Here is a 23,217-nt window from a genome sequence, read left to right as displayed (position 1 = left end):
CCCCGAAGTTATCATGATTACCATACACCACAACCTTAGCTCTGCCCCCACAGATATACCAGATATAACCCACTTTACCAAACTATTTCCTTCCAACATTACATTCTACCACTCCTAACATCTATAACTAATGGGACTGGGTACTTTGGAATGGGAGTGTACACAGAAGGTTGGAATGAATGGGTAGAGTTAAAGTTGTGGTACACCATCTCCAACACTTCCAATACAAGGAAGTGTGAATGTGACAGAGATTTCCTGGCGCTACTGGGAACTATACAAGATGTATCATCTAAAAGGGATGAGGAAAATCTGTGCCTCAGCCTAGGAGAAAGGAGAGAAATAGCAAAGATAACATTATGCTACAATAGCACTGGATCAGGAATGGATGGCAGTGATAAACAGACAAGCAGATCAAGCCCAGATGTGTAACTGTATTCTTGGTGGGTCGTACTCACCTATGAGTTACTTTTAGGGTCTGTCATTCCCCTACCCTTGCATAACTTGTTATGCCAATACCATCTCAATGAGTAGGAATTGCACTGAATACTGTTATCAGATAGCTAGACGAGTTAGTCAGTACCTTCAAAAACAACAAGAAGTCCTGTGCACCTTTTTGACTAACAGATATTTTAGAACATCAGCTTTTGTGGGCAAAGACCCACTTCATCAGAAGCATGGGGAGGGTTTAACTGCTGATAATGGGCCACATCCACCCTGACTGAATAGACCTTGTCAACTCTGGCCCTCCCCTGGACTGAGACTCCCTCTTTAAATCCTTCTCTGAACCCCCCCAACTCATGCATCTAACAAAGCAAGTCTTTGTCCATGAAAGCTTATGCTCCAAAACATCTGGTAGTCTATAAGGTGCCACAGGAGTTCTTGTTGTTATTGAATACTATGTTAAGTGGCCTCACCTTTCACTGCCTTGCTTAGCCAGTGTGTCAGATGGGTGTAGTTTTACATTACAGAAATAAGGGAGGTGCAGTAACATCGTTAATGGCATGAGGCCAACTTCTGTTGGTGAAAGACACCAGCATTGAGCCTAGACAGCAGACATGGTGCTACTTAGGAGCTTTCTGGAGGCAGGTAAGCAAGCTCCCCTGTGGAAAGAACTCTTTGGTCTTCAGCTAGCTGTTAGAAAACCTACCCCATTACTTCCCCCATCACCACCATATTTTGGTGGTTACATTATGCTTCTCTGCAAGAACCTCCGGCCCTTCCCACTTTGGCCTCCTTCCTGACAAAAGAAATTCCCTCCTGGTCTATCCCCATCCCCACCTGGCTCTCTCAATCCAGTGCCTTCGCCACCACCTTCTCAGAGGTCCTTTTAGAGTTATGACTATGGAGTGGAGGGACTGACTGAGGGCCCTGTTACAAAGTCAGCTTTCAGCTGGCTTCCCCTGACCCCCTGCGGTCAACCGCGACCACCTTCATGGACGTGGGTCTGGCAGTACCCCATGCAGGCACCTAGGAGAGGCGTGTCTCGTCTGTTCTCTGCGGACTGCCCCGGCCCCGGGGGGATGTCCCAGGGAGCACCCAAGCTCGGTTCCAGGCCAATCCCGGCTCTGAGGGATTCAACCCAGTAATGAATCATTCCTCCCGGGTCCTCCGTCAACAGACTCCAACACGAGCAAGGACAGGTCTGCGCAGACGCGCTGGGCGGACCGGCCTCCGCTGGAGGACGGAAGCGGGAGGTGCCAGCCCCACATCTCAGCCCGCCCTAGCTCAGCCTCCTCCCTGCGGTGGGCGGGGCGCGCCCCCACTCCGAGGTCAGGAAAGTTTGCAGCGGCTCGGGGCTCGGCTAATGGCAGGAGAGCCGCAGCGCGGGGCCGAGCCGTGGGGGGAGCCGCTCTCCTTCCAGTACTTCCAGCGCCTCTGTGCCCCCCGGGCCGGCTACGGCGCGCAGGGGATGCGGGCAAGCGAGTTCCGCAGGCTCGGAGGTAAGCCCAGCGGGGGGCGGGGCTGCGGCTCCCTCACCGAGCCCGACGGGGGCAGGCAGCTGATTTGGCATCATCTGTCCCCTCCCCCCGCCGCCACGTGACAAGCCGCAGCAGAACCGAAAGTAGCACGCCCAGTTCTCTGCCTCGGCGGGCGTCTGCCGGAACGCCGGCAAGGGGAGGGGTGGGAGCGTTGAGGAGCCCGCAAGCCCAGGGCTTTCCCCCAGCGCGCCCGGAACGAGGTGGCTCCGGTTTGACCCCATCGGGTTCCAAGCGTGGGTGGTTGGCTGGGGAAAGGGTCTCAAGGAACAGCTCGAGACCTGGTGCCTAGCGCCGGACAGCGAGTGCACCAGTGGGTCCGTCCCAGCAGAACTCATCGCCTAACAAATCGTTCTGTTCGTCTTTAAAGTGCCGCAGGACTGCTGGTTTCTTTTCTTACCGGCTGCGCCCGTTTCTTAAACATTTTGAGACCAGGGAAAACCAAATAATATTTTTATGGACCACATCTATGAACATTTGTTTCAAAATGGCTGTGTCTACACTAGCTCCCTACTTGGAAGGCAGCATGCTAAGCAGGGTGTTGGGAGATTATTAATGAAGTGCTGCGGTGCATGTGTAGCACTTCATTAAGCTAATTCTCCCCCGCAGCAGCTTCAAAAATGTTGAGGAGTAGAGGGACTTAGACGTTACCCAGGCACTTCAAAGTACTGGCGGGCTAGCCACGGCTACACACAAGCTGGCCCTTTGAAGTTTGCCGCTTCGAAGCTGCCGCAGGGGAGAATTAGTTTAATGAAGTGCTGCATTTGCACTACAGCACTTCATTGATAATTTCCCCACACACTACTTACCATCCTCCCTTCAAAGTAGGAAACTAGTGTAGACACAGCCAGTGTCAGACAAAAAGTACCATATACAGCAAAAGCAAAATGAAGTAATTTAATCAGGTATCACAGCCGTGAAGAAGTAACAGTGTGTCTGGTTTTAATAACAGAAAATATAGACTATCCGGGTATGATATCATAAAGTATCAGATGCTCACAGCACACCTGTGAGTTGTTTACGGAACACCAGTATTCCGCAGAACATAGTTTAAGAAACACAGCTCCAGTCAGACAAAAAATTGTTCTCTCTGCTCAGTTGCTCACCTTTCTTTCCTTCCTTTAGCCCTGTGCGTGGCTAAATGTCAGTTGTTCATCATCCTACACAAGAATTGAATTTCTGATGTAAAAAGCTGGGGTGGTGGGCGAGGGTGGGGGAAGCCCAATGAAAAGTGAACAGTAATATTGTATGTCTAAAAGTAGCAATGAAAGAAAGCAGTGCCTGCTTGTGTTTTTCCCTTTTCAAGTCACCTTTAAACATTAATCTAATATTTTTTTATTGGTCGTAATAGTCACATAAGTAAATGACATTTATTTTTATATAATTGTAGTATTTTAAAATTGTATTTGCGTTGGTGTAAAAAGATACAAATCACAGAGAAAGAATAACAAAACATAATATATTTTTAAACAACCATAAACTACACAACATTCAGACGGGTAAGGATTTTAATCTAAACAGCGTGTACGTGGCATTTCTATTGTATATATTTTTCTTTTTCAAAGTCAGACTTTGCTTTCCCATACCCAACCCCTGGGATCATGGCAGTCAGAATAATTAGCATATCAGTGGTGTATTGCTATATGTTTAAGATCCATATCCGTGGCTGTGGTGGCCAAAAAACTTTTTGGGAGAGTTAAAATAACACAGGGAACAAAGTAAGTAGCATAGCCACAGCTCCAATCATACACCTGTCATGAAGTCAATATGGTCCTTGTCAGTTTTGTGGTTTGTTTTTTTTTTTTGTTTGTTTGTTTGGAAAAAAACAAGGAGCTGGTTTTCAGCTAACCGCCAGCCGTGGATCCCATGGTTGGGGCTGCCAAACTGCCGGTACTCAGTACTAGCAAGTACCAGCTCAATAAAAGCACTGGTCCTTGTACTAAAAATATTTTTACCTTGTCTAACCCATTTTATTACTTCTGTGAAAATGTTTCTTATACTAGATTATAGGAGCTGTGTTCAACTCACTAATGGTTTCATGTGTGACGCTGGCTTTTAAAATTTTCGTCAAAAGGACAAAAAGAGGGAAAGACCTGTAGGGCTACGTCTACACTAGCCAAAACTTTGAAATGGCCATGCAAATGGGCATTTCGAAGTTTACTAATGAAGCGCTGACATACATATTCAGCACCTCATTAGAATGCCAGCGGCCGCGGCACTTCGAAATTGACACAGCTTGCTGCCATGCAGCTCATCCAGACAGGGCTCTTTTTCGAAAGGACCCCAGCAACTTCGAAATCTACTTATTCCTATCTGCTGTTAGGAATAAGGGGATTTCGAAGTTGCTGGCGTCCTTTCAAAAAAGACCCCCATCTGGACGAGCCGTGTGGCAGCGAGCTGCATCAATTTCGAAGTGCTGCGGCCGCCAGCATTCTAATGAGGCACTGAATATGTATGTCAGCGCTTCATTAGTAAACTTCGAAATAGCCATTTGCAGGGCCATTTCAAAGTTTTGGGCTAGTGTAGACACGGCCTAAGAGACCAAAGCATATTTGAGGTGATTGTAATTTTCTTCTTTAAAGCAAAAGAGAGTTACAGAATTATAATTTATAAAATGCATAGTATTTTTGGCATCAGTTATCCATATTTTGTGAAAGCTTGAAAATGGGTTTGTGGGTGACAAACTTAGGCCTAAATTTAAAAAAAATAATACTTCTACACTGTTACAGACACTTATACAGGTGATCTGATTTTTCACATGTTGAGAACCCAGTAACTCCTGTTAACTTCAGTACTTTTGAAAATCAGGCCTTTTTGGCTTCTATAACTTTGGTCTGTACCACAAAATTCATCACCTAATAAATTATTTTGTTAGTCTTTAAAATGCTGCATGACTGCTGGTCTGGTCTTTCAGTGAGCCGTCTGTGAATAAATATCTACATCCACATTGCAGAATCAGGGTTTAGAAAGGAAATTAGGATGCTACCTTTAGGTGTTCACTTTGGGAAACTTGGACCTATACATATATACAGGACAGACCAGAGTTACAGAAGCCAAAAAGGCCTAATTTTCAAAAGTACTGAAGTTAATAGGAGTTACTGGGGTCTCAACATGTGAAAAATCAGATCACCTGTATAAGTGTCCGTAACAGTGTCGAAGTATTATCTTTTTTTAAATTTAGGCCTAAGTTTAATTTAATTTAGGCCTAAAATATGTGCCTCAAAATCAAGCCTCAGTAGATTATTGGTGTTAGATATTTTTCAGTGTTTCCAAGGAAAAATAAGTATTGTACATAAAATGCCATGTAGGGTTATCATACATTCTGTGATAGTTTGTGGCAAGGTGACCTGAATTTCCCAATCTAGCTGGCATTGAGATAGAGATATCTCTGCTTCTATGGGTTGGTTTTTTGCTTTTCTCTCCCTCCCCATTTCAGGATGTAATTTTTTTTGAGTGTTTAAAAGGCTCCAGATCATTGAGCTGATCAGCCAGTTCGAATAACCTGTCAGGGTTGCCCTCTTTTATACCAGCTAGAAACTTTATACCATGGAGACCACTATGTGATCAGGATAGACAAGGGCCCTGAGCATAACAAATGTTTCAAACTAACCTTCAGATTGTCACTTCATCAGCTGAATGAATGCTATTGGACTTCTCCATGTCTGCTGCGGGAAAAAATGTCCATTCTGGTAAAGAAAGTATTAAGCAAGAGGTGAAAGCGGGGGTGGGGGAGAAGTTATTTCTGGCCAATTCTGATAATGAGTAAGCCATGAGGGCACAGTGCACATGTCATCACTGAGGGAGTTCAAGATAGTCATGCCGTTTCTAGAGGCTGGCAAAGGATGCTGAACTTTGGACATTGTAGCTTATACATGCACATAGTAATGCTCCTCAAGCACTACAGATATATTTTTTGTAGCAGAACAGTATTGATCAGGCGTACAGCGTGAGAGGGAGGAACCTGGTTCTGTTTGCACCGGACCAAGATTCCTTCAGTGTGGTGGTGGCCAGAAGAACCCCACACTGTGGCTCTGTACCTGTCTTTTTATGTGTTTAAGTCCATAGCTCTTGTCCTCTCCCACTGTCCCAGGTGTCCAAAGGCCATAATTGGCATGTTTTTATACAGGGTTCACAATAGTACGAATTGGTCCTCAGCAGACAGAGTTCATAATCTTGTTAGACATAGTTCAACACAACATCCTTCTTGCCCCAGTCAGGCAAAAATCATTTGTAAGAGCAAGCAGGTGACTGCTTGGACTGTGCTTGGAATTTTGGGTGTTGTGTTTGGCACAGCATTTGTAATATCCTGCCACACTGCCACATAAGGCAACCTCAGTGGATTCTGAGATGCTAGCAGAAGCAAGCATCAGAGGGACTTTCACAGGCCATCTGAATAACAACTGATCCAAGCTGCACTTAGGAATGGACTTTCAAACTGCTCTTATCAGAATCCTAGTGACCATGGATTAATCCAGTCTCAGCCAGGGAGCTCTACTTCAAAGGGACTCAATCTGTCTAGGTCCTGTCGTTCCCAACCTTTTCCACATGGGGACCCATTCTGACAATTCAGGAAGATTTGGGGACCCAAGGCAACTTAAAAATGGGGGTTGGGGGAGCAGTGCCGTAACTAGCTAATTTTGTGCCTGAGGCAAGAATATAAAATTGCACCCCCAATGTGTATATATTCATAGTTATTTCATAGAAAAAGGGAAAATACATTAACAATAATAAAATAGTAACATTACGTTTATTATTATATTTGATCTGAGTTGTGGTGGGGGGGAGTGACCCTCATCCCCAAACTGCTCCCCTCCTTGCTCCTGAAGCTTAAACCCCACACTCAGAGGCTGGAGGTGCTGGGGCGAGTCACACGTGGGCTGGAGGGAGAGACAAACAAAAAATGAAAACTGACAATCAGATGCATAGAAGAGAAGTGGGGGCAAAAGGGGAGAAGGGTGGAAGGAGGGTGAAAATTACTGCAAGAGTCTGTTAAGCGGCTTGCCTGGGATGGCTGTGAATATCAAATAGTTACAAAGAGGTGGCCATGTTAGTCTGTGTTGTAACAAAACAAACCAGCAGTCATGTAGCACTTTAAAGACTAATAGAATGATTTATTCGGTGATGAGCTTTCGTGCGACAGACCCAGTCCAGATCCAGACATATAGCACAGAGGTCCAAAAGAAATTTCAATAAAAACTGACAAATCAAATACATGAACTGAAGGAGGGGCATGAGGGTTGGGGGAATGTTAAGTGTCTTGCCAGAGATCAAATATCAGAGATGGAGAAGCTGTCTTTGTAATGTGTAGCAGCGTTAAGAAGTTTCAAACGGCTCCTTTAAGAGCCATGTGGAGCTCTGAGCTGCTGGCGACCTTTAACAAATCTAATTGTGACCCATGTTTGGGTCCCGACCCATAGGTAGGACGTAGGATCAGTAGTTGCACATCAGTACTAGGGAAATAAGTGCAGTCTTTTCTGTGCTAATGACATTGAGGAACATAGCATCAAAAAAAGGTGATCTTGGGTGAAATGAACAATGAGGCCTCATCTTTTTACATATTTTAAATCATAATAACAAAACAGAATGGCACTTGGCCACCCATCTGTGTAAAGAAACTCTACAAGTGTGGGAATAGGCTTTGTCTGGTAAAACATTTCTAATCGCTGTGGCTAGTGCTACACGCACCCCTACTGCCGGCAGTTGATGCAAATGAGCAGTCTCAAAAATGCAAAATGGCCACTCATTTGCCTTTTTGAGCAGCTCATTTGCATATTCACAACAGAAAACAAGCATGAAGACATGGTTCTCCCAGCAAAAGCCCCCTTCATCGTCAACCCCTTATCTCCAGAAAAAATCACTCAGGCATTTGTTGCTTGGACACCAGACTTACAAAAAGATGTGAACAAATTAGCAAGAATCTAGTTGGGGACAACAAAATTATGAGGTATAGAAAATATTACATGTGAAGAAAGAGTTGATCTAGAGAAGAGAAGCTCAGGGGATGTCATAATCTTCATATGCGTTAAGGGCAGCAGTTGTAAGGAAGGGTGATGAATTGTTTTCTGTGCTCACTAAGAATAGGTCAGGAAGCAATAGGCTTAGCTTGCAGCAAGGGACAAATAGGTTAGAGTTTAGGAAAACTTTCCAACTCTAAGGCTATTTAAACACTAGAGCCTGTGGAGCTGCTGTCAGATTAGACAAACACTGTTAGACAAACACCAGTCAGGGATAGTCCGGGTATAATTAATTCTTACCTTGCATAGGGAGAAGGACTGGGTGACCTCTTGCTGTCCCTTCCAGTTCTACGTTTCTGTTATCATTGCCGTAAGAAAATGACCTTCCATGTTTTTTAAAAAAAAGGGGGTAGGGGTGGGGGGAGCTCACAGGAATTCAGTGTTTAAAAAAGAGCTTTCATCTATTTCATAAGAGCCACATTAATATCCCATGACGTGTTTGGATTTTTTTCAAGGAGTGCTCTTAGTGTGTCATGCTCACATGAATCTGTAATAGAGCTGTAGAGATCCTGGCATGCCTTCATCCAGGAAAAGACTGACCAGAATTGTTGTCAAATGAACTGGAATGGATATTTTTAGGAGAGACTCAGAAAAGTGAGTAAGCCAGCCAGCTTACTGTGAGGAGCATGCAAAGGGGCCCACACAGGCCTGACTACTCCACCTGTCAAACCTCTTCTATGTGGAAGTGCAAGTTCATCTGATGGACAGATTTTCAGAAGCCAGGATTCAATTAACTTGCCAGGAGGCACCAGTCTTATAGATTTCTGTTAGAAGCCACGCTGTCAGCAGCGGGCTTTTAGCTGGTATGAGGTGAGGTACCTTAGTTCAGAGTTAGGATCCAAGGCTAGAGTTTCCCTTGATCTGGTCTAACTTACTGGTCCAGGTACCACTTGTAAGAATTTATCCTAGAATGACTCAGTTTGCTATTGTGCTCTTTGTCTACCTATCTATCCATGCATCCAGAGACTTACATCTTTCATCACAATTTAAGTATCTGTCAGTTTAGAGAGAGAGAGAAAACATCCTTCCTCTCTTTTCTTCTTGCTATTGTCAGAAGCTAAGGAGAATCATTTTTCTTCATTTGTGTAACACCCTTTAAGGTATTTGAAAACTACTGTCATGTCCCCACTCAGCCTTCTTGTTTCCAAAGTAAACACAGTTCTTTTAAGTTTCTCTCATAGGTCATATTTTCTAGACCTTTAATCATGTTAGTTACTCCTCTCTGGACCTCTGCTATTTTTCTACATCTTTCCTGACATGTGGTGCCCAGAACTGAGCACCGAGTACAGTAGAAGAATTACTTCTTGTGTCTTGCTCACAATGCTCCTTTAATGCAACCCAGAATCATGTTTGCCTTTTTTTTTTCCCCCTCCTGTTAGAAGCCAAGTTCTCAGGAGGGGGCTTCTTAGTTGGTATGAGGTGAGATACCTTAGCTCAAGAGTTATGATCCAAGGCCAGAGTCTCTTCTGAAGTGATCTAACTTACTGGTCCAGATACTGTTTGTGCAAATCTGTCACAGAATGACTTAGTCAGCTGTGTTGTGCTGTTTGTCTATTCATTCGTGCATCCAGAGACTTATGTCCCCAGTTTAAGAAAGAGAGTACCCAATCAAATATGTAAGATGATACAGCACAATCTTAGTGATATTTGCTGTCAGTTCTGATATATAAATAACCGAATATGGACACTTTTTTAATACATTTGTCATATCTACTGAGCTCACATTAAGACTCAGTAGGTAAAGAGGCTATAATACAGAATATAAATGTAAAGTCAACAATGCATAGATGATTTAAGGTTCTTTTCCTTCACAAATTTTCGTAACAGTAACAAGTGTCATTAAGAAATAGCTACATGGCAGGCATATCATGATCCAAAAGGTTATGGCTAGTACATTTGGGCTACGTCTACACGTGAAGCCAACATTGAAATAGCTTATTTTGATGTAGCAACATCGAAATAGGCTATTTCGATGAATAACGTCTACACGTCCTCCAGGGCTGGCAACGTCGATGTTCAACTTCGACATTGCGCGGCACCACATTGAAATAGGCGCTGTGAGGGTACGTCTACACGCCAAAGTAGCACACATCGAAATAAGGGTGCCAGGCACAGCTGCAGACAGGGTCACAGGGCGGACTCAACAGCAAGCCGCTCCCTTAAAGGGCCCCTCCCAGACACAGTTGCACTAGACAACACAAGATCCACAGAGCTGACAACTGGTTGCAGACCCTGTGCCTGCAGCATGGATCCCCAGCTGCCGCAGCAGCAGCCAGAAGCCCTGGGCTAAGGGCTGCTGCCCACGGTGACCATAGAGCCCCGCAGGGGCTGGAGAGAGAGCATCTCTCAACCCCCCAGCTGATGGCCGCCATGGAGGACCCGGCAATTTCGACGTTGCGGGACGCGGATCGTCTACACGGTCCCTACTTCGACGTTGAACGTCGAAGTAGGGCGCTATTCTGATCCCCTCATGAGGTTAGCGACTTCGACGTCTCACCGCCTAACATCGAAGTTAACTTCGAAATAGCGCCCGACGCGTGTAGCCGCAACGGGTGCTATTTTGAAGTTAGTGCCACTACTTCGAAGTAGCGTGCACGTGTAGACACAGCTTTGGTGTCAGACTGATGGTTCATTCTTGCAGTGCTGCTTGATCTTTTGCTGTGGTGCTGATGGACTGAGCTCCAAATAAACGGTAGCTTCCATCACCAAACTGCCATCATATATGAGCTTTGAACAAATTTTTAGGTTTGGAAGAGGAGAAAGATTTCCCCAAAGGCTCAGAGATTGTCTTCTCTTTCCGGAAATTGCATTACTTAGACTGCTGCATGGAAATGTATTTCTAACCTCAGCTTTATCATTGTAATAGATTTCTCAGAGTAGTAAAGGAACCATTGTACTGGCTCTTTCCGAAATATATGATATGGTATGAAACTTTTAAAACGGTAACCTCGGCTGAGGTGTCTAGGAAACAAGTCTTCAAAAAAGTTGGTATTTGCTGCTGTATGTAATGGTGGAGCTTCAGACTTTTCATCTACACTGTGTGAGTATGGGCAGGGTCAGTTGTTAGTGTATCCTTTGGTGAAAAAGGTTTAGACTTGGGTGTCTGAGGCATTTATATCCACACTTAGGCTCCTTTGTTGTAATAGTGTCTTGATTTAGAGAAGTGCTCCTGGGAAATCAGTGAGTGTTGCATGTGCTCAGGCACTAATGAAAAGCACCCAAGTTTGGACATCTCAGTTTTAATGTTCAGATATGGTAGTATTGGATCACTATAAGGGATATCCAATGAAGACATAATTGTCCACTTTCATATGCAGTATATGAAAATGTTACTACAGAGAAGACGTATTGTAAAAAGAGAAGCTGCTCTCTGATTGTTCACTGAACAAATTGAATGTATATGAAACTTTTGTTGCTTGAAAACATTATTATTCTGATTACATTAATTTCACTAGTGACCATCCATGGTTATAGTTGTATGGATTTAATAAATGTCGCTGTTGCATCAAAGGAAACATACTTCTGCCCGCACACAGAGGCCTGCCATTTGATGGTAAGTTTTACCAGGCAGTTGTTGCTTGACTCGGTCCCTTGATCAGGCACACTGCGTGCGACGCTGGAACCTGGTTCTGTTTGCTCTGGACCAAGATTCCTTCAGAGTGGTGGTGACAGGAAGTAGCACCGCACTATGGCTTTGCACCCATCATTTTATATCTTTTAGTCCAAAGCTCTTGTCCTGTCCCTCTGCCCCAGGACGCTGCGTGACCATGAGTCATCGGCTAATAGCAGATGGAACTTTGATCTTCTCTTGATGGGGCTTCCTTCTCTTTCTTGGGTGGGTTCTTTTGCAGGGATCAGCTCCTATTATTCTCTGACCATTAAGGTGCTGCGGGCAGCTGGTGGTCCAGATGAACTGGCTTTGGGGACTGATTGCGTTGTGCCCGAGCACACGCATTCACAGTTTTAAATGAAATTACAGACACGCCTAACTTTCTAAAATGGACTTTCAGTTACAATAATAAATTATTGCAAAGTAACTATTAACAAGCTTCTAACAAATCATTATAGTATGGCTATGTCTATACTAGAAACATCTGTCTACAGAAGTTACTGTCAGAAGAGATGTTCCAGCAAAACTTCTGCGGACAGATTGCGTCTACACATAAAAGTGGATTGATCTTTTGATCCACTCTGTCAATAAAAGGGCCCCTGGAGCGTCTACACAGCTTTTTCATCATCAGTTTCTGTCAACAAAACACGTTTTGGGTGTAGAATAAATAGACAAGGAAAGGTCAGTTTTTATACCAATCAACTTGACTCGTATATCTCATTGCAGAAGTGATCTTTATTTAACAGGATCTTAAATGTTAAAAGAAGCTCAGGAAGGTCATCGTGCACAAGGGGCTACCTAAGTAGAAATCACTAATGAGAGAAGCTGACAAATATGCAGACAACACCAGGAGCATTGGCAGAGCAGAGAGGATTGTGAAGGGAACGTGAATCTTGGCCAGGGACAATATTTGGGGTGGGAAAGTAGAGGGCATGTAGAACTTCTAAGGATGTCTCTAAGGCATCTGTAAAAGTAGTTGTAAAGTACCAGGTATGAATGCATACTTGACATAATGTACTTAAAATGGCATATTAAACAGAAATTTAGAACTCTTTCTGTATTTCATTGAGATCACTTGTTCACAACACGGCAGTTCAGAAAGGGAAGCTGCAAGTGTTTTTTTTTTTAAGAACAGTGGCTCAGTATCCGTGTTTTTCCTGCTCTTGAATTTATCCTTGATGGTAAAATAAGTTGTACAATATGCTTGTCAGAGGCTGTGACCCTCCACAAACCATATCAGTTTTGTGTCTGATATATGACATCCTGGGTATAAAACTACATAGAGAGATTTCCCCAACTCAGATCTATCGTTCTCTTGTTGTCCTATTTCTTACCATTTCACTCTTTCTCTTTCTGTGTAGGAGCCATGGGAATATTATATTTGCAAGAGGAGGAAGAAGATTCACTTTCAGTGTTCATTCAGGTCATGCTCTGAAGCAACACAATCTAAAGCATTTTCAGAGCAGTTTAGGAACAATGCTAATCAGACAACTTTTTTTTTCCCCCTCATCTCTGGATTCCCCTGAGTACAGATTTATCTTACCTTGTGACATGCATAAATGACAGAGTAGAATAAAAGCGAGTTTGTTGTCACTAGTAAAATATCTAGTACTTGAAATTGAGTCTGGAGATGGTAAAAATAGGCTTGCTTAATTTTGGGTAAGGCAAACTTATTTTAGTAAGTATTCTGTAATGTAATTTTTGTGAGATATTTTTATTAACTTATGCCCTTAGATTACTGTATACCACTACCTATATCCATATGCAAACATGTAAAGAGTGCAGCTGAGGCTGAAAGGTCACTTGAATGGCCTGAAATAAGGATGCAACCAAAACATTCTACCTCCTGTCTGAGAGGGACATCAAAGCTGCAGAATTTTCTGATTTTTTTTTTTTTTTTTTTTTAAGAAGCTTGTACTTTTATGCCACTGTGTATAAGAAGTTGTCATACTTACAGCTTTGTTAGGTAGTTAATAGTTTCAAGGATGCTGTGATGTGTAAGTCTTTGTGTAAGCACACTAATACCCTTCATTAACACGGGATAGACCAGATGATGGGTAATAGTCCCATTTACTAGTGCCATTCATGCCTCTAAAATTTAGTATGCAGAGGCCTGTGATTGGGAACCAACTGTTTCCTTTTATTTGTACTTTCCAATAATCTGTTTGTGAAATCATAAATGCGTTTTAACAAATAAAATGTAAGTGGGTGGGGGGGAAAGTGTGACGAGTTCTGTCTTTTGAAGCCGAGGAGAGAATGGAGTCATTTTACCACAGATTTGTGGGTAAAAACAACAAATGACCAAAATGAAAAATAAGTGTTGTATAAGAGAGCAAAACGCAACCCTTTTGTTTATCCTGCCCGAGCAATATAGAAAGGAAAATAACTTACCTTGCTTTGTAGGCTGAGGGCCCATTGTGTCAGCACACCATTTTGGTCCGACAGGGCACAGTAGAGGGGTGTCAGAGGGGCTGTCCATCCCCTGTCCCCCTCTGAGTGTTTATAGTCTTGTTCTGGAAGCAAGGATGTTAATATCTGTCTCACAAGGGTGTAAATGTTTCCCTGTATGTTGCAGAGAATTATCTGATCCTTGCCCTCAGAGAGGCTGGAACCTCTTTTAGGTACCTGGTAAGTGGCAGATGAGGAACCCAGGCCCACCTATGCTACTTGGTTCCAGTTCAGGGCTCTTAAACCAGGCTGGCAGAATGAGTCCTCCCTAATTCTCCTGTTATACCCTAAGCACCTTCCTCTCTCCTTTGGGTCTATGTCTTCTCCAGACTCTGGTTCTGGACATCCTTCTGGGGAGTTGTTACTCTGGGGCAGCTTCTCGCCAGTTTGCTGGGCAAGACCTCCTTTCCCTGGTCTGCTTGTTCCTTTGGCAGCCATCCCACCCACTACTTCAAATTCTTCCAGCTGCTGTGAGGTGCCAGTCAGTAGTGGTCAAAAGTTGCTGCATTTCCTCTTGGATGTTGGATCAGCAGCAGATAAATAAAATCAGGGAGGCTCGGTGCTTATGATGATGACTAGAGTGAAACTAAGGATTTTACCAGAATTGATCATCTTCAGAAATTGCTCATTGCTGGTTCACACTACTTTTGTATGGAACAATATTTATACAAAAAAGTAGAAAAGACTACAACTACTTAAGCTGTCTGAAAGCTGAGGAGAGATACGTCAGAAAAGCTGCAATACTTAATACTGCTATTGAGAACATACCCAGGAGATATAAAAGGTACTTGTGTTTGAAAACTGGGAAGTGAACCAAATTGACATTCATATGAGAATGTATGGGGATTGTTGTACTCTGAGGAAAACTATATTATTCAGTGCTTGCAGACAAACAGATGAAACCTTTGATTAGCTAGCAACAGACTTTAAATGCCATACATAAACAACATGAACCGCCTAGAGGTGATATTTCTTGCTAGAATGTCATGGGGATCATTAGAGATAAGACAAAAAGGACAATTAATGGCACACTTTAACCTCAGAAAGGTAGTGATAGATATGTACTACTGCAGAAACTGCTCAATAATATAAATAGAAACTGATTGATAGTTGTACATTTGACTGTACTAAAGGAGACCTTATAGTATTAAACCAAGTACATAAAAGCACACTGAACACTTGCCAATACCCAAGAAGAGAATTAGATTTTGGGAGGTCCCAAACTAATCCAGATGGTATAAAATGCCAAAAGCCATGCAAAAGCACAATAGGCACATCACAAAATAGATTGAGACATATGGTACTACAGTAAGCAAAAAATCCATGTAGAAACCACTTTATAAAAGTTCCTGAGATGCTGTCTATAACAGAACAAAAATGAAAACAATCTGATGGCTGTGACTTTGCATGGTACCTGGAAAAGTGCCATCAGTTTAGACTGGATTTGTTAATTTGTTCTCCATTCTGCTGCTGACAGCTATAAATGCCTTGACTAGGCCTCTTTGTCTCCATTTCCCCAGGTATACAAAGAGGGCAATAAATGTTGATTGCCTCAAATTGTGGGGATTAGCCTGTTAGTTTGTATAATGCTTTAAGAACACCAAACATCAATGTGCATTTCATCATCTGAATATCTGTTCCAAATTAGCAGGGAGGGAGTATGGAGGAAAGAGGCAAAACCTATGAAAGCATCTTGGAAAACAAATGTCTCATGTGGGTAAACTAATTGCAACAGCCGTACTTTCACTGGAAGGCTATGGGTCATGTGGGTCTCTGTTTTTGGTGGAGTTTGTGTGTATCTGGATATTATTATTGAATAAGTAATCCCTAATTTATCCATTGGTGAGTCAAATTTATTACTAACTTCCACAGTTATGCAAAGTGGTACAACGTGGGACTGTCTGTGCCCCCTTAGTTCTCCAGCCTGTTTCTCACAAAGCTATGCCATTGACAATAGCAAATGCTTTCTAGGTGCTGTGATCACTCAGCCCTGTGCAGAGTCTTGCTCAATGAAATTGCATGTGTGCTGTCTAAGTCACTTGTGACTCCAGGACAGAGAGCCATCAGCCAATCAAACCAGCCCCTAGCCTTGCACCCCAGAAATACAGTCTTAGACCATTCAAGAGTACCTCAAACAGTGTAAACTCATTAGTTTGCCGCTTTGTCAAAGGAGAGTGGACGTGCACCACCTTTGTAATCTGAGCTGAGCCAATCCAGAACTTCAACCTGAAGGTGTTACTCTGGTGTCACTGCAGTTTCACTCAGAAGGTCACTCTGGGGAAAAAAAATTGTTTGTGGGGGAATTTGTATGTTTCAATGATTTCCATATCTAATTTGTTCAGTTTTTTACCAGTCATATTTTTTTTCTAGCTACTTGGGTCAGAAATGGAGAGTGTTCTGTTTGATTTGTGCATCATCACCATTAATAAATTTGTTTTTGGAGTGTAATAATAGTAATATATTAGCCAGTTCATATGCTCTTAGCTTTATCACTCTGCTGTTATGATGAAAAAATTTTAAATAAATTCTTCTGTGTTCAAAATAAGTATAATAGCTACAAGTTAGAATACAAGGGAACAGATCTGTTGATTTTTTACATAGCCACTTTTTCAATCATTAATTTTATACTGTGAAATGAACTTGTAGATAAAGATTATAATGGTGGATGCTGATCCATAATCAGCCTGAGTTTAGTCCCCCATGTATCTACCAAATGCAGCAGATGAGGTGATAGGATGGGTGTGCAAAAGAGAGGAGCACTTTATTTTATTCTGCCTGATGGCACAGGCTCCTTTTAGCAGCCACTTCTGACCAGTTTGATTAGTTCATTTACAAATTTAAAAAAAAAACAAACTGCAATCACCACAACATTTTTGGAGAAGTTTAAAATTTCAGTTTGTTTTTTCCATTAGAAAATGGGTTTGGAGGGCCCCTAGGTCAAGGACCGTTGCTTGGCGCAAAGTCATACTTATGGCAGTCAGGCAGGTTGAGAAAAGGTATAATAGTCCTTGAAGTTTTGCTAGCTACTGCTCTGCTCATTAAAGGTGTTTTCATGTCTGTAGCGATGCTTACTGTATGCTAGGCCAGCTGCAAAACCTAGAGGTGCTGTGGCAAAGCAGTCTACTCCTCAAAAAATATCCTGGGATGTGTGGTGGGGTGGGATGTAAACACTTCCTCACAACCCTGCTCACAGATGAGAAAACAGGCCGGCTAGACACACCCTGACCTCTTGAGAGAGGCCAGCCTGAGATGCCTCTGGAGAATTGAATGTAGCTGGCCATTTGGTTGTTTCTCCAGAAGAGAGTGCCAGGTAAGAGCAATGGGGCGGGTGTCCTGTGACACATGAAAAGAAAACTCCATGTGCGTTATGCTAGTTCAATCTTCCCTAACCTGAGTTTCCACCCAGAGTTTATTGGTGCTTAAATAAACCCAAGAATTCGTAGGAAATAACATTCTCCTGAGCATTTCAGTTAATTTTTTACCCCTAACTTTTCACTGGAACATTGTTTTCAATAAAACTTCTGATCTGCTCAACTGAAATACTAGCTAAGTTCCAGGCTCCTGATCCTATGTGAAATAAATCCATCTATAAGGCATGCCAAAACTCAAGCACCTTCAAACAGGTGAGCTCCGCACAGCTGTATTAGTGGGCTGTGCTGCTCATCAGATGAACGTAGTCAGTCAGCACCCTGAGCATGACAGGCCTTCTGTGAGATTAAAATGCCATTTCTGTCAGAACCCCACTCATCTTTTTCTTACCCATATTTGCAAGAACAGAAAAGGACAGGGTGTGTCTGTAAGGTGTTGTAGTAATTGCCCTGAGGTTCCTTCCGCCTAAGAAGAGTACTGTTAAATTCATGAGAACAGTACTGGAACTAATCTCTTTCAAATGTAATCATTGGGCATGTCTAAACGGAGCTGTACTGCCGGCAGCTCCAAGCTAATGAGCCGTCTTGGAATTGCAAGTGGCTGCTCATTAGCATAATCACAGTGCTAATTAGCATAGCCACGTGAGATCTCGCTGCCAGTAGAGGGTGCTGTCGGCAGTAAACAAGATGTGAGACTTCAGGGGCTGGTGACGGAGGTGGTGTTTAGCTGGCAGAGGCACATCCACACAGCTTGGTTACTGTTGGCAGCATCCTCTGCCAACGAGATCTTGCACGGCTATGCTAATTAGCCCTGTGATTATACTAATGAGCAGCCATTTACAATTCCAAGACTGCTCATTAGCATGGAGCTTCTGGCAGTACAGCTCCATCTAGACGTGCCCATTCTGTCCTCATGGAGAGTGCAAAAGAGCAAATTTTCCAGTCTTAGAATCTATATATACTGGTAGATCAACATTTAATGTTAATGGCCAGTGATTTTGTTAACCTTGCACTGTGGCTGTGGTGGCATATAAATATGAGTGATTGGAAGACAGTTGCACATGCTTATGACAACACAGCTCACCTTCATGTTTTAGCGTTCCAGTCTTAGAGCTTCATCAAAGCAGTAGCACTAAGGAGGTGGTGAGAAGGAATGCTGATGGTTAATTAGAATCTCTTCACAGAAGTCTTTTAATTATATTCATCAAAGTGCCCATAATGTTTTTAAGAACCATCAACATTTTTACAAGGACTCCATCAGCACAGTATCTGAGTAATTCACCTGAATAAAATTGATAACAACTTGCCTGAATAAAGAGAAAAATGGAGAGATCCTATTTTATCACTTAGAATAATCTTTAAATAATATATTCACATCAGGTTGTTTTTGTTTCAGGTCTGTTGTCTGGTGCCAACTGAAAACATCGGCTGGCTAATTTCACTTGTTGGCAGGTTTTCAGGGGAGGGCAGTGGATGGAAATTGAGAAACCAAAATATTTTACCTAAAAATCTAAATATTTCTAGTTGGCAATGTGGCTGTGGCGTGTCACAGCTGTTATAGTTTGGGTGGTTCATGCTCCCACTCTCCTCTATTCTGCTGGCTTCTTGTTTGGACCATCTTTCCAGTGGCACACCGTGATTTCTCCTCTTGAAGCGGGGAAGTGGTCTATCGGGGAAGATTCTTTCCCCATTGAATCATTGGGGATTTAGTCTGGCTTGACACCTTTACCCACAAAAGAAAATGGAGACATGAGGCAATATATGGAGAATTTTCAGCTAGGACTATTTTGGGTTTCAGGTCTTTTAAAAATCAATTTCCTGCACAAATCAGGCCCATTTTCATGAAAATTTTGTTAAATTGAAAACCCAATTTTCCATTGAAAGTCAATTTTTTAGCAGCCTAGTGACCTCCCCTGAGGAAATACCTGTAAAGGCAAAGGTAAATATGGTGTTGGCAGCTCACTGGGGGCTGACCCTTGCGAACCTCCACCATTTTATTGCCCACCCCAGTCAACGGTCTAGCACTGCTCCTTTCTCCTTAGAAACCACATGGGTTAAAGAGAGAAGAATCAAAGTGAAGTTATTGCCTCTCATCGTTTCTGAAGGCAATTATGACAGGCTTTCCTTTCAATAATTCATTTTTCCTTTCTTCTTCTGTCTTCTCCGTTTGTGGTTTTATTGTGGTTGAAAAACTAAATCAAAGAAGCACATTTCTCACATCCTTCTGAAGATAGTGAGATTTGTGGTCATTCTAGTCTCCTCTCTGTACGAGTTCCAACCCTGAGGCCCTTCTCCTGACAGCACAATTTCTGCATACCTAATTGCTTCTGCATAGGAAAGCTTCACCATTTTATGTTGTGGGGAAGGCAGGAAGGAACACAAGCCAAAATAAGGGAAAAACCGCTTGAAGACTATTTAGATGAGTTGGATGTATTGAAGTCAGCAGTTAGTGTGAGAAAAGGAACAGCTCAGAAGTGGTGTGATTTTTCTTTTGCCTCAAATAGAATTTAAATTCTCGAACATTCTTTGTAACAAAGCCTATGGTGTGTGTTAGAGAGAATGATATCTTAAAAAAGAATAAATTCTTTCTCTGTTTGCCTCTTGTTATTGAAGAAGCTCTACTTGTGTGCAGTAGTAGAGACCATGTTCATCAGAATAACAAAAGTGTAATGGGGGATCTTAGGGTATTTGAAAGGAGTTACTAATACAGGTTAGGTTTGCCAATCTGATTTAGGATTAAAGGCCCATACCTACAACACGATCACTTTAATCACCACGGGGTTAGAAATGCCCTGGGACTTACCGGTAGCCCTGGTACTCTCATTGATAATTAGTAAGTAAATATTACAAGACTTTATTTTTTCTTTCACAGCAGATTGATTTAAAACAAATAGTTGAATTAACCTGGAAGTACAAACTGAGGGATATTGAATAATAGAGTGCGCCAATACAGACTTGCAGGCTATATGCCTTTTCACTATTTCAGCACAGGACTGTGATTATGGTTTGCATTACAGTTACTACAGTTTATATCTTAAAATCCTCCCTCCCTCCCAAGGATCCTAGGAGATGAGATGCTGTGTGCTCTGTGGATGGTGAGAGAAGATCATATTATAGTAGAACAAGGAGTTTTGAGGTTAGACAAAAGGAGAGCCAGTAATGGAGAAGAGAAATTAAATTGAGGCAAGAATCTTAGAAACCCTTTGAGAAGAGTCTTATGAGCCTACATTTCCCACTTGCCATGGGGTATTATAGTCCCTTTTACATCACCTTAACTCAACCTTCCCAATACCAAATTAGGCATTACCACCCTAGGAATTTATGGGGTACACATGTGATTATCAGCATTCATTTGAGGTGTCATTCTGAATACACATGAAGTATGAGGCAGGGCCCTGTGCATAAGTTCTGAGAAAATGGTAAGAGTACCTAAAAATACCACCTTGGCGACCCTTGCCTTCCTTCTCCCCAGGAACAGGTTGGGTGCAACCCATGGGCTTGATGTTAGTGATCTGATGCATACCCTCCATGAAAGCCATCCTTTCTTGAGTTGGTATGTGGTTAAAAGAGTATGACTGCACAGTTAGATCTAGGGCCTAGGTCAGACAGGCACTGATACAAATCACCTTTTATGCCTCTTATCTTGGAGTAAAATATAGGGGAAAAAACCTTGCAAACAAGCTAATTCTTGCAGAGCAAAATACTGCAAAATGGACTATTTCAAGAAAATAAGTTTTGCCATTTTCTAGGTCAAGCCAAGTATGCATTAAATTAACTGCACTGGATTAATACATATAGAGAAGTTTTAATCATACTGATAGGCCTTATAAACTGGCGGGCTACAAAAGGTATATGTATCTTAGCAACTCCTGGGAAGTGTGGAAATAGCTGATGCTCCTGAATAGTTCCTGGTGCCACCTGACTCCAAAAGTAGTTCATGTGCATTCATGACCTGGATGTCCTCTGGGAATAGCTGGTGATGGAGTGGGGTGTGTGGGTGCAGCTGACCAGCAGCGTGGATGCTGTGGCCTGGGCCTTGGCCGCCTGCCTTGCCCAACCTCCCGTCCCCTTGCCAGCCCGGCCCATAGCCGCCCCTCTGGCAGCTGCCTCCCTGCAGCCACCCCTCTGGCAGCCATCCACTGTGTGGTCTACCTATAACCAGTCGCCCACCTCGAGCTGGCTTGTTGGCTGCTGTCCCAGGTGGGTGCACCTGGCTCAGCCCCAGCCCCAGTGCCCCCCCACGCCCTGCAAAGGCTGAGCCCATGGCACCCTCCACCCTAGCCCTACCTCCCTGTGATCCTGCAGGGGGCCCCAGACCAGGGGTGGTAGGGCAGCCTTTGCTGCTGTGGATCCTGGCCCCCCATACCCCTGGGCGACTGACCCTTCTCCCATCCCAGCCCCGCTCCCAGTTCAGTCCCCCTACCTAACCTCCTGCATCCCTCCGTGGACCATTCCCCCCATGCAATGTAAATAGTGTCACACTTTGTTCTGTTCTGTTGTACAATGACATTTATTCCCCAACGTAAAGTTTATTGTTCCCACCCTACCCCAATATTCCTGGTGATTGGCGGGGAACATGAGGGGTGGAGGAGTGGGGGGCCTGTGCTGTGGTGTGTGGCTGGGAGGCTCAGGACAGGCCCTGCGTAAAAGCCTGTCACAAAGCCACCTGGAACCTGACCCCATCCCTTGGTTGAGGTGACCATTAAAGGTGTCCTGGCCCGCCATGGTGCGTCTGGTAGAGGGCTGCATGAGCCACGGGTGCAGTGAGTACATGGCGTAGGCCACAATGCAGGGGGGCATCGTGATGTCCCTGAGTGGGAACTCCTGCAGGGGGACATATGTGCTCTCCTGCATCCGGTGTCCCAGCCACGAATTCCAGAACACCCAGGCATCGTGGGCCCTGCTTGGCCACCCCATGCACATGAAATGTCCCTTTGTGTCCACCAGGGCCTTGAGTACCACTGAGTGGTACCTCTTCCTCTTAATGTAGGTGCCCCTGCTGTGGTCCACAGCCCAGATTGCCATGTGCAGCTCGTCCAGGGCTCTGAAACAATTGGGGAAGCCCAGGTACGCAAACACAGCGAGGGCAGCATCCAAGTCCCCCAGGGTCACTACACGTCTCAGGAGCACCATGTTTATGGCTCGGACCACCTGCGGGGTCTGGAAGGAAGACCTGTCCATGAACACCTGGCCTGGAGGCCCCCCAGCCTCCTTCCTCGTACCCCCTCCCTGCCAAGGGCCCCCTGCCATCTTCCCTCTCCCCAGCTTGGACCTATGGTGGGGGCCAGGCTTACCTCTATCACCACTGCTCCAATGGTGGCCTTGCTGATGTCAAATTGGTGGCTGATGGACCACAGGCTGTCAGGGTGGCCAGCCTCCACAGTGCGATGGCCACCCTTTTCCACACCAGGAGCACTGTCTGCATCTATGTTGCTAGTGCTGGAGGACTAGGGCAAGCCAGTGGCAGAGGTCCTCAAATGTCTGACGGGTCATCTGAAAGTTCCTCAGCCACCGCTCATCGTCCCAGTCCTCCAGCACCAGGTGGCGAAGGCCCACTGGTGCTGGATCGTAGGGGCCTGAGGGAAGGGCAGCAGGGCTGTGGCTAGGGTCTGCAGGCTAGGTGCCATTTGGGCGACCTGGCAACCACGCCACTGAAAGATCAGGGTGACCATCATAGCCAGCCCACTGGCCAAAGTAGAGAGGGCCTCATCCTTGGGGAGGGTGGGAGCTGGCATGTTGGTTAGCTTTTCTCCCCAACACATGTTCTGCTGCTGTTTGCAGCCTGGAAGCCTTGAATGTGT

At 44.0% G+C, this 23,217-nt stretch overlaps 1 protein-coding gene across 3 annotated transcripts in view; it reads left to right on the top strand.

Moving 5' to 3' along the window:
* The first annotated feature begins 1,690 nt into the window (after window positions 1-1,690).
* The window catches only part of MOCOS (molybdenum cofactor sulfurase), a 373,921-nt gene continuing 352,394 nt past the window's right edge, over window positions 1,691-23,217 (top strand). Inside the window, exons 1-2 of one of the 3 annotated variants that reach the window (XM_074987970.1) lie at window positions 1,824-1,940; window positions 12,962-13,023. Coding sequence is in view for 2 of the 3 variants with exons in the window: in XM_074987971.1 (XP_074844072.1) it covers window positions 1,805-1,940 (136 nt within the window). In the remaining variant the exon portion in view is untranslated. Of the gene's footprint in view, window positions 1,941-12,961; window positions 13,024-23,217 lie in introns of all 3 variants that reach the window. The other 2 variants (XM_074987971.1, XM_074987969.1) reach the window with 2 other exon arrangements.

Source organism: Carettochelys insculpta, chromosome 2 (genome assembly GCF_033958435.1).
Source record: "Carettochelys insculpta isolate YL-2023 chromosome 2, ASM3395843v1, whole genome shotgun sequence".
In the NCBI taxonomy this organism is placed as follows: Eukaryota; Metazoa; Chordata; order Testudines; family Carettochelyidae; genus Carettochelys; species Carettochelys insculpta.
Note: the sequence above shows the minus strand (reverse complement) of the source record. Positions and strands in the feature narration are given on the sequence as shown.